This window comes from Vitis vinifera, chromosome 15 (genome assembly GCF_030704535.1).
Source record: "Vitis vinifera cultivar Pinot Noir 40024 chromosome 15, ASM3070453v1".
NCBI classification, from domain to species: domain Eukaryota; kingdom Viridiplantae; phylum Streptophyta; class Magnoliopsida; order Vitales; family Vitaceae; genus Vitis; species Vitis vinifera.
This window is the reverse complement of record NC_081819.1, coordinates 18,358,444-18,369,284: the sequence shown is the minus strand read 5'-3', so window position 1 is coordinate 18,369,284 and position 10,841 is coordinate 18,358,444. Positions and strand designations below refer to the sequence as shown.

General features: G+C 36.3%; 2 protein-coding genes across 3 annotated transcripts; one reads left to right on the top strand and one right to left on the bottom strand.

The window, feature by feature from the left end:
* Window positions 1–1,959: 1,959 nt before the first annotated feature.
* LOC100264400 (CRS2-associated factor 1, mitochondrial) lies at window positions 1,960–5,722 on the bottom strand. 2 transcript variants are annotated; one of them, XM_059743215.1, is made up of 3 exons: window positions 5,076–5,722; window positions 2,563–2,690; window positions 1,960–2,460 (listed from the first exon to the last, which is right to left on the bottom strand). In XM_059743215.1, exons 1-3 carry the CDS (start codon window positions 5,635–5,637, stop codon window positions 2,185–2,187), a joined length of 966 nt encoding a protein of 321 aa, XP_059599198.1. In that variant the 5' UTR covers window positions 5,638–5,722; the 3' UTR covers window positions 1,960–2,184. The 2 variants fall into 2 exon arrangements, with proteins under 2 accessions (XP_059599198.1, XP_059599199.1); XM_059743216.1 differs by lacking the exon at window positions 1,960–2,460 and adding an exon at window positions 2,884–2,962 and having other exon boundaries at window positions 2,562–2,690; window positions 5,076–5,713.
* A 1,356-nt stretch (window positions 5,723–7,078) lies between these two features.
* LOC100259224 (subtilisin-like protease SBT4.14) lies at window positions 7,079–10,689 on the top strand. The gene is made up of 11 exons (XM_002272562.5): window positions 7,079–7,213; window positions 7,300–7,379; window positions 7,466–7,563; window positions 7,648–7,791; window positions 7,897–8,002; window positions 8,417–8,930; window positions 9,029–9,123; window positions 9,203–9,427; window positions 9,532–9,640; window positions 9,727–9,940; window positions 10,032–10,689. The coding sequence occupies exons 1-11, from the start codon at window positions 7,124–7,126 to the stop codon at window positions 10,565–10,567; spliced, it is 2,211 nt and encodes a 736-aa protein (XP_002272598.1). The 5' UTR covers window positions 7,079–7,123; the 3' UTR covers window positions 10,568–10,689.
* Window positions 10,690–10,841: the final 152 nt, after the last annotated feature.

Below are 10,841 nucleotides of genomic sequence, written 5' to 3'. Positions count from 1 at the left end.
AGCACAATTCAATAAAGATGATTTTTAGCCAGAAAACTTGAAGATAAAGATGAAAACCTTAGGGTAAATTTTTTGTCTTTTTGCATATAAACTGAGCAACAGTAATCTACATTAGGAAGACAAGACTTCACCTAACTTAAGAGACTACCTTGAACCTTAAGTTTTACATGATTTTTTTTTTTTTTGAAAAATCTTAAGGACTTAACTGAGATGTTATACATTTGAAAAATACTCAACATCGGTTAGAATCCTTTTTAAGTGGTCTAAATTCATAAAGGATATTAAAAATAGTTAGAAGTCAACAATATGAGCTATTGGAGCATTGAAATGCAAGAGGATAAGCATGCAGTTATTCAAGTTGACGTCCATTTACCATGTCCCTTAGGCAGAGTTTTATAAAATGGAGATTTTAGCCACTACCTGACATGTGAATGTCCACATGACCATGTAGTCATCCAGGCGAACATCCAGATGTGCCTTTCCCGCCTATAACGGCTTCTTTCAATGCATTAAATGCTCCAACGACAAGTAAAGTGGATAAACATTTGGATGTCCAATTCAAGGAACCTTGTGCATAATAACTAGTTTGACCAGAAAACTTATGTAGACCCCGCCTTAGGTGCATTTATAAGTATACAACAACTTGCAAACCACATTTATTTACTTATTTATTTTGATAGGTAAAAGCAATTATATTAAAAGCGCTAAAAAAGAGCCCAAAAGTATACATGATGCATACAGGGCCTTGCAAACCACATTTATTACTTATCTAGCCATCTTAAATCCTTCAAAACACATTAAATTTGAACTTATTTATTCTCATCAAGAGCACTCGTAATTAAGCAATTTCAATTTTCAATTGTAAAACCCACTCTTTGTGAGAGTTCTATCATTCATTATACATTGTACTTGAGAGAGCCTTTGTGTAAGGAGTTGAGGGATACTCCTTTGAGATTGTAAAGGTCTATTGGGACATTGGAATCCAAGGGTACGAGAACATTAAAAGCTTTGGTTAAAGAAGCTCTTGACATGGTCTACCTCCAAGCTTGGGAGGGAGCTAGACGGTGTAGACAGTTTCTGGACCACTATAAATAGTTGTTTGCAATCTTCTTTACTCTTTATCTCCTTTTATTTTGCTGTAATTTGCATAAATATATTGCTATCATTTATTCTTGCTACTTTCTGTGTAAAAATTTACAAATTGACTAACACCCATTTCACAAATACCCTAAACCACTCAAGGGTGTGTACCTAAGTTGGATTAACTAAACTTTGCACAAGCCATTAAGAAGAATTCTCAAAGAATGACTTTCTTAATCTGCACATGCCAATTCAGCTTTACAAGCCGAAAATTCAGCTCATTTTTTGGCTTAGAATGAGTAGCAACAGATTATTTGCACACATATTGGTTCACACTAATATACTTTTTCTTATCCAGCAGATGGCAAGGTTGTAGAATCTACATAAGGACACACTCATTTGATGGTCTCAATTTGTGAGTTTTCCTCATTTGTAAGTTAAGAAACACTACTAGAGAGCAAGTTAGATTTTTTTATGTTTTTTGCTACAATAGCTCTTTGATGTTGAAAGTATCTGCTTTGGAAGGTTATTAATTCTATGTTCATTTAGGAAAAGGTGGGGTCAATTTGGCAGTCTATATCTTTTTCCTATGAACAAACATATTTGCCTACGATCAAAACATTTTTCATTAATACTCAAAAAATAAAAATAAAAAAGGAAAAAGCTGAAAGGTTCAAAACTGCTGCATGGGAATGTAAGTGCCTAGACAAAATAAACCTTCAATAAAAAGATTATTTTCTTTAAAATAAGAAAGAAATATGTCCCTTCGCCCTCTATTTCAAGTATAAATAAGGAGGTCACTAATAAAAGTAGCAAATAGATAGAGTTGTTCATAATATTAAAGCAAGTAGACTCACACAGAGGATGTATATAACAAAGTTTTACCCGAAGTTTGCAGCCTATCTTCTTGTAGTCTCTCCTTTCAAGGCCCTGACAATCTATCCGAATCAGCTCATCGGTGAGAAAAGCATCTCGGACCATGGGCACAAGACTACCATAATAACCATTTTTGGCTGCAGTTGCATCATATTGGATAGAAACAACACCAGCCAGAACTAAGTATTAGAGATAATCAATACACAGAAAGATGCACTAGTTTAACTCTTATGAAATAAAAATTAAATAAAAAAATAAACAAAGAGACAATACCATACCAAGTTTCGTTAAAGCAGGAACAGCCAATCCTCTCTTTCTCATTTCCTTTGTCTCCTCAATGCTTAAGCCATCAATAACAGTTTTTATCAGCCTGGGATATATGGGCTCATGGGGCCTCCATAGCATTAATGGAATCACAGGCCTCTTCTTGGGATGATAATTCCTGCCTCTATACAATACAAGTAGACCACCCTGTCTGTGGATTACCTTTCCACTTGTTTTATCCTGGAATGAAAATATTTCATGTTTCATCTTTCTTTAATCCAAGTCTATGAGGGAGGACGACAGGACGATGAAGTGGCTCTAGAATGGAAAAGGACAACATACCTCGAGTTGGGTGCACACATTTTTCATGTCAACAGTGGGGACACCCATACACTTTATCCTGACTGCCTCAGCATGTTTCCAATGATTATGAATATCATTAAGCATGTTGTGAGTTAAACCATCTCTCCCTACAAAGGAGCGTGTCAACACCATCCAATAGGAAGAAAAGTAAATAGAAAAGAAACAGAAATTACAGTAAGCACAGAACTTATATTGATCTAGTAAAGGGATGATAAGCCATGAAATATTTCAAACTTTTAACATCTGAAGATAGCATTGTATTCCATTAAAATATGTGAGGCAATTTTGTTGAAACCATACTTTCAATGGGTGGATGGGAAGAAATTGTGCCACTTGCCCCCATAACCATGAGGCATATGCAGGGGGACAGCCCTCAAACCTGAAAATTTCATTGTACTAATATCAGTTTAACTGTTCTGGCTGAATAATTCTAATACATCCAAGCTATCATTTTCTTTTCGATTCTGAAAAAGAATAAGACTAAAGGCAAATATAAATTTTTTATGAGATGCCTAACACTAATTAATGAGGCTATCAGTTGAACTAAAATATTTCCTCTTAGGAGATCCAATCCCTAGCAGTTAAGGCCAACAGGTACATCAGTTGCAAGGACAATGGTTTCTACATTGCTTGATGCCAGTACTGATATCTTTTTCACTCACAACGCATAGGAAACAAGAACTACAACAATATATAAGTAAGGCCTACATCAACTAAAGTAAAATATCAAGCTCCTTTGATTTGATAGAAAATGGCATCAGTAAAAATAAAAGCATTCATAATTTTGGATACGACCACCTAAGTTTGATTTAGATGACAAAAGGATGGCATTTCCACTTATTTCCTAGAAAATGGCACGCATGTCCCAGAAAATGGCATCCCTGAATATAAAAAGATAAGTTACCTTATTCTATCAAGTGTAAAATTACTATCAACTAAATACCGAATTCTTGTACTGCAAGCACAACAATAAGGGTTTTGCAATACCATTTGCTTTTATTGAATTCTAAATGGAGCCACAAAAGTTTGCACCACTCAAATATTTTTCTTCACATTATATGTCAAGAAAAATATTTGAGTGGTGCAAACTTTTTCTATTTAATATATTCTCTTCTGTGTTTACCCATCAAAAAAAAAAATTCTTCACATCATAAAAAATCCTCATATAGTCATATTCATTTTGGAAAGAACAACTCTATAAATATTATTGCACAATTGTGTGTAAATTCTAACTGCCGTTAAATTGACTACATGCTCTGATTATACTCTTTTGCTTCCACACACACCATGTCACCAACTATGGAAGTTTTCATGAAAATATTTTCCACTAATAGAATTGAAAGGCAGAGCAAAGAAAAAAAGGGTAATGCTCCATTTCTTTTGTAGAACTTTTCTGAAGAAGAAATAAACTTCTGTAGATAAATGGAACCTTAAAGAACAAAGATTTCCTGGCAAATTTTTCAGGTATTATTTTCCATTTAGGCAAACAAAGCCTAAAGTTTTTCTCCATTCTAACAAACTATTTCGCTAACTAAACTACTGTATTTCTTGTCAACATTCCATAAAAATTTGGAAGCTTTCCTCACGTTCTTCCACAAGCCAAGAATTCAAGCTATTAATAATCAAATTACAACCAAACACCAAATAAAGCAACCACAATAGAATTGAAAACTTTGTACCCAAATCAGCAAAGGCGTTATAAAGTTGAAAAACCTCATATTAATACCTTAAGAGAAATGACTAACAACTCATATCAGGAAACACAAAATAGAATTGAAGTTGTTAATACTATGGATGAAACTTGGCCAGATTGACCCAATCCAATCGGCTTTTGGACAGGTTTGGGGAATTATTTTAATACTCAGGTTGGGGTTGGGTTAAGTTTTTCAACCCAAACTCAATTTGGATTAGGTTTGAGCCAAGGTTTGGACAACCCAAATATACCCTGACGATTTAATACTTTTTATAATATTTAATTTATATAACAATATTCATTTATTTATATTCTTTCTTGATTTTTAAGGAAAAATATCAAATTATAATTATAGCCCATACTTTTTTATTTTTCTATCAAGATACATAAATTTATTTATACTTTTTTTAATTATCTTAATTTTTTTTTACAATTTAAATTTTGATATAAATATATAGAAAAAAGTTATAAAAAAAATAAAAAAGTGGATTTTAATCAATCATCCATCCAACCAACTCTAACCCGAGCCCAAGTTGCAGACCTAGATAATGCCCAGATCATCAAACACATGATATAACTGAAAAACTTCACTCCCAAATCAGCAAACACATTGTAAAATTTAAAATCTCCACAGCCAAATCAGGAAAAACATTGTAAAATTGAAACTTCAAATTCAAATCAGCAAACACATGCTAGAATTAAAAACACTGCAAACCCAGATTAAAAAGTATATACCAGAATTGAAAAGGTTTAAAATCCAAAATCATCGAGCATATTACAGAATCCAATGAACTCATACCCAGATTAATTTGCCTCTTAGTTCTATGCCGTTGGCACTTCTCCACCAAAATCTTCCTCTCCGCCGCCGTAAGCGGCTCACCAAGAGTCTTCTCTCTCATCCTCCTCCTCTTCTCCTCCAACTTTGGATCCTCCTTCCCATCCACCGACCTCACCTTCGGGTCCACCGCCGGCGCGCAAACTCCGGTCCATTCCCGGTCAAGCAATCCCGGTCCGAATGGCGAATACTTCGGCTCCCGGAGCCCAATCGGCCGCACCGCCGGGCTGCTCTCAGTGTAACTGTACCGAAAATCGAAGGGTAAATCGGAGCGCAACGGCTTCTTCCCTGTCCGATCGAGCGACGACGGCGGCCGATACGGCGGCTTTTGCTTCTTCTTGGTAGAGGGTTCAGGATTAGGGTTAGGGTTTTGGAAGGGGGAGACAGGGGACTTGAAGGAGTAGTGGTCGAGGAGCCTGGAAGAGGGAGAGGGAGGGGCTGAAGAGGAGAGGCGACGCGTCGAGAGCGTGACGGCGGCGGAGTGTGACTGTCGAATTTGGCGGGAAAATCGAGTGACGATAAACATGGGCTATGACTGAATTGTGGTCTCTCTTCCCCTCTCCACAAAAGAAGTAACGGTCATCCTAGAAAAACCTACCAATATGATATTTTCCACAATATTATATATAAATAAATAAATTATTTAATTCCTGATTTTTAAAGCTAATGAAAATTTTTTAATTTACAAATTTTAACTTGTAAGCAAAGATTTATAAAATTTTAATCCCAATGATTGAAACTAATATTATTTATTTGGCTCACTATTTTGATTGTTAACAAAGAGTGAAGGAAAAAAATGAGGAAAATTTCGGATATGTTTTCCATTAAAAATAAAAAATATTTTATTTAAAATTAGAAAAATCAAGATACAATATATTTATTTGAAAATTGTATAATCAAAGATATTTTTGATAAAAAAATGTAAAATAAATTTAGAGTATGGTGATTTTAGAAATCACTTTTAACATTTTTAAGTACTTGTCTTGTAATAATTTTAGAAAATATTTTAATTTTTTTAATACTTAAAAATTTGTATTATTCAAATATTGAAAATATTAAAAATATTTTCTAAAATTAATATTAAACTTATTATAAAAGTTTGATTAACAGTAATTTTAGAAAACGTTTCTAATCCTTTTAATACTTAAATGATAAAAATTTTCATGTGTTAAAAATATTATAAACGTTTCTAAAAACATTATCAAATATACTCTAACACTTAAAATTTTTATCTTTCAACTACTAGAAAAACTCAAAATATTTTTAAAAATCATTTTCAAACACACTCTTATTCATTAATATTTTAATTTTGAAGTAAAAATATTATATATATATATATATATATATATATATATATATATATATATATATATATGAAAATTTGGATAGATTATTTTCTTTAGGTAAGTGGCTTTACACGAATTCCTTTCCTTTCTTCAATTTTCATTTTTTTAAATCCAAAATCAACTAAAACCATTAACAGAAAATGGTCAAAATCATTTGATAGAAACAACCCCTTTTTTTTTTTTTTTGAATTTTTCATTTTTTAAGAAAACTCTTGGATATTACTGGTCAAAGAAGGAAAAAGGTTGGCTTGAATTATAATTCAAGAAAGGGGTCCTTGATGTCTTTAGGCTCTTTGTGTGTAAGCCACTTTTCCTGTCCAATTAGACCTTGATAACAACCCTTCAAGGCATCCCAAAATTCTATCTTAAAATAGTCTCATTTCCAATAAAATCTCACTGCCCATTGTTGTATGTCACCTAATCTGACCTGCAATAGTCACAATCAAAATTAAACCATTTGATTTTTGAGCAAAAATGAATTGGACAATGGTGCCCCACATAATCCCAAAGCAATTTAAACAGAAGAAGTTTAAGTTAACTTCATCTGGGTGGTCTCATTTTTCTGTTATTATTTGGCTTTATTTGCCTTTAAAGCCTTCCATCATCTTCATATATATTAATACCATAGACCCAAGTTTCTCTTACCAAAACATTAGCCCTCCAAGGATGTCAAGGTCATCTCCATGTATGCATTCCAACCTTCTTCTTCTTCTGATCGTCTTTGCAGGTCTTACCCTCATTAACGCCGAGAAGAAGGTCTTAACTAAGCTCTAACTTCTCCAAATATTCATTTCATTAATTTCCTTTTAATTTTCATGGCAATTATTCTATGTATGCTGCAGTTTTACATCGTATACTTTGGAGATAGACCTGAAAGCATAGAAGCCACAGTTCAAACACATCAGGACATCCTCTCACAATGGTTGGTCCTCCTCCCCCTCTATATAAAGCTATGTTGTTCTTTTACAAAATTCAGTGGGATATTGAGATGTTGTTTTTATTGAACAGTGGTGTTGATACTGAGGAATCCATAGTCTACAGCTACACCAAGAGCTTCAATGCATTGGCTGCGAAGCTGTCTGAGGATGAAGCCCAAAAGCTATCAGGTAGTATACTTGAGGTTATTTACATATATAGTACTTTTCTGCATATATATTTGCTATATTCATTGTGGTGGATGTAATATATAGAAATGGAAGGGGTTGTTTCTGTTTTTCCAAATCGGTACCACAAGCTTCACACAACAAAATCATGGGATTTCATTGGACTACCTCAAACAGCAAGAAGGCAATTGAAACAGGAGAGCAACATTATTGTGGGGCTACTGGATACAGGTACTTAAATCTTTCTTTTTTTCTTTTTAAGATTTTGATTTCGAATATACGATGAGGAATAGGCTTAGTTGTTTGTGTTAAAACAATTGATCATGGTTACTGCAGGGATCACGCCGCAGTCAGAGAGCTTTGCGGATAATGGCCTGGGTCCGCCGCCGGCCAAATGGAAGGGGACTTGTCTCCGCTTTGCTAATTTCTCAGGGTGTAACCAGTGAGTTCATGATCATTAATGATTCTTGTTAATGTCATTAATTTCAGAAAATGTTTTCAAAAAGTACAATTTTTGAAAGATTAAATATAGAAAATAAGTTCTGTTGAGAATCAAATGCTTGTCAACAAAGGAAACCTAAAAATAGAAGTGAAACAGAAAACAAAAGGTGGGAGCCATTTTCTGGTATAAAAGGAACCAATGATGATAAAAGTGTTTGGAAGCCTAGAAAAACACATACACTTCGCTTCTTCTACGCGCAAAACACTCGTCCATTTTATAACAGTATCTAGAAAATTTAATTTGGATACTATGTTTACGTAAAATATTTTGATGATTTCCCTAGTTTAGGTGAGAGTTGAATAGCTTAACCTTTGCCTTCCTTTATTTTTGGCCACACTGTTTGTGGTTTTAAAGCAAGCTCATAGGAGCCAAATACTTCAAGCTGGATGGCAACTCCGACCCTGATGACATCTTATCTCCGGTGGACGTTGAGGGTCATGGCACCCACACAGCTTCCACCTCAGCAGGAAACATCGTCCAGAACGCAAACCTTTTTGGCCTGGCTAAGGGGACTGCACGTGGGGCTGTGCCTTCAGCTAGGGTTGCCATGTACAAGGTATGTTGGGTCCGCTCAGGCTGCTCGGACATGGACATTCTTGCTGCATTTGAGGCTGCCATTGCCGATGGCGTCGACATTATCTCCATCTCGATTGGTGGGGTTTCCCCCAATTATGCAGAGGACTCCATAGCTATTGGGGCTTTTCATGCCATGAAGAAAGGGATCCTCACTGTAGCTTCTGCCGGAAATGATGGACCCAGTCAGAGTAGTATTGTAAATCATGCACCGTGGATTTTCACGGTGGGGGCTAGCAGCATTGATCGAGGGTTTAGGAGCAAAGTTGTGCTGGGCAATGGACAAACCTTCTCGGTAATTACTTGTTCAATAGACTCAATGGGATATCATATCTTTTTTTTCACATTGATGACGAGTTTCCCTAACTCTTTTTGTATGCAAATGTTGGGTAGGGTATTGGAGTGAGTACATTCGATCCGAAGCAGCAGAACCCTCTGGTAAGTGGTGCAGATGTAGCCAAGACTGCTGCGGACAAAGAGAACTCAAGGTACTAAATTTGGTCATGGAGCTGTTGGGGGATTAATGACAAATCTCTTTACTGAACTATCTTGTTAACATGGTTGCAGGTTCTGCATTGAAAACTCATTGGATCCTACTAAGGTGAATGGCAAGCTGGTCTACTGCAAGCTACAAATGTGGGGATCCGACTCTGTGGTTAAAGGACTTGGAGGGATTGGAACTATTGTTGAAAGCATGGAGTTTCTTGATGCTGCCCAGATCTTCATGGCACCAGGAACTATGGTTAATGACACCGTTGGATATGCCATTAATCGTTATATACATTCCACAAAGTAATACTTGTTCTTGGCCCCCTCTATAATGACTAAATTCACTCTCAAAATTTGTCAAACATTTGATTTTTTTTATTAAGTAACAAAGTTTTGCCCAAATGCAGAACACCATCAGCAGTGATACAAAGGTCCGAGGAAGTAAAAGTCCCGGCTCCCTTTGTGGCTTCATTCTCATCGAGAGGTCCAAACCCTATGACCCAACACATACTCAAGGTACCAGCTTCAAAGTTTGATCGTCTCCAATTCCATAAATCATAGTGATTAAAATCGAAATAACTGTTTTTGTGGCCTTGAAACAGCCTGATATTGTAGCACCTGGGATTGACATATTGGCGTCCTACACCCCTTTGAGGTCGCTAACCGGGCTGAAGGGCGACACCCAGTTCTCCAAATTTACGCTCTTGTCTGGCACTTCCATGGCGTGTCCACACGTTTCTGGAGTAGCAGCCTATGTAAAGTCTTTCCACCCGAAGTGGTCTCCTGCTGCCATCAGATCCGCCATCATGACCACTGGTAAAATCAATACTAGAAACCCTTTTCTTCACCTTGGCCTGGATTTGAATCAAAGCTGGCTGACATACTTTAATATGACATGTTTGTGAAGCAAAACCGATGAGCAGGAAGGTGAACAATGATGCTGAATTCGCCTATGGTACTGGCCAAGTAAACCCTCATAGAGCTCTGAGCCCCGGCCTCATCTATGACACGGATGAGATGTCTTACATCCAGTTCCTATGCCATGAGGGCTATAGCGGCAAAGCTATCGCCACCATTGTTGGTTCAAAATCCATAAACTGTTCCTCACTGCTCCCCGGACAAGGCAGTGATGCTCTCAACTATCCCACCATGCAGCTAAGCTTGAAAGACACTAATGAACCCACAGTAGGCGTCTTCCGGAGGAGAGTGACCAATGTGGGTCCTGCTCAATCTGTCTATAATGCCACCATTAAAGCTCCCCAAGGAGTGGAAATAACTGTGACACCTACCAGGCTTGTCTTCTCCCGGGCCCTGCAAGCACGAAGTTTCAAGGTTGTGGTGAAGGCAAAATCGACTGCTTTTAAGGAAATGGTATCGGGTTCGCTCACATGGAGAAGCCCTAGACACATTGTGAGGAGCCCTATTGTGATTTATAAACCATGAGGATATATACACTCTCATGTGGTGTAAAATTTAATGTGTGTCGATAATGAAGTGCCTGTGTAACACTGAAATTAATTACTGTGTTATGCATTGAATAAAAGACTTTCTTTTTGTTATGTAAACTACTTTGTTCGAATTCTTGAATCATATGCATCATTCTGATTTCTGACACATATACATTAGTTTTTCTTTTGTTTTTGCTGTATTCGATCGACCATTGGTCCGGTTTTGTGCATGGTTGGGCTTGTTAGTTTGTCATATGTATCTGAGATGT

Excerpts from the sequence above, each read along its gene's own strand:
- LOC100264400 (XM_059743215.1), bottom strand. The coding sequence starts at position 5,637 with ATGTTTATCGTCACTCGATTTTCCCGCCAAATTCGACAGTCACACTCC. Across the intron at positions 2,691-5,075 it reads TAAGAGGCAAATTAATCTGG|GGAGAGATGGTTTAACTCAC; the intron begins GTATGAGTTCAT and ends GCTCCTTTGTAG. Across the intron at positions 2,461-2,562 it reads ATGTGTGCACCCAACTCGAG|GATAAAACAAGTGGAAAGGT; the intron begins GTATGTTGTCCT and ends TTTTCATTCCAG.
- LOC100259224 (XM_002272562.5), top strand. The coding sequence starts at position 7,124 with ATGTCAAGGTCATCTCCATGTATGCATTCCAACCTTCTTCTTCTTCTG. Across the intron at positions 7,214-7,299 it reads TCATTAACGCCGAGAAGAAG|TTTTACATCGTATACTTTGG; the intron begins GTCTTAACTAAG and ends TGTATGCTGCAG. Across the intron at positions 9,641-9,726 it reads TGACCCAACACATACTCAAG|CCTGATATTGTAGCACCTGG; the intron begins GTACCAGCTTCA and ends GCCTTGAAACAG.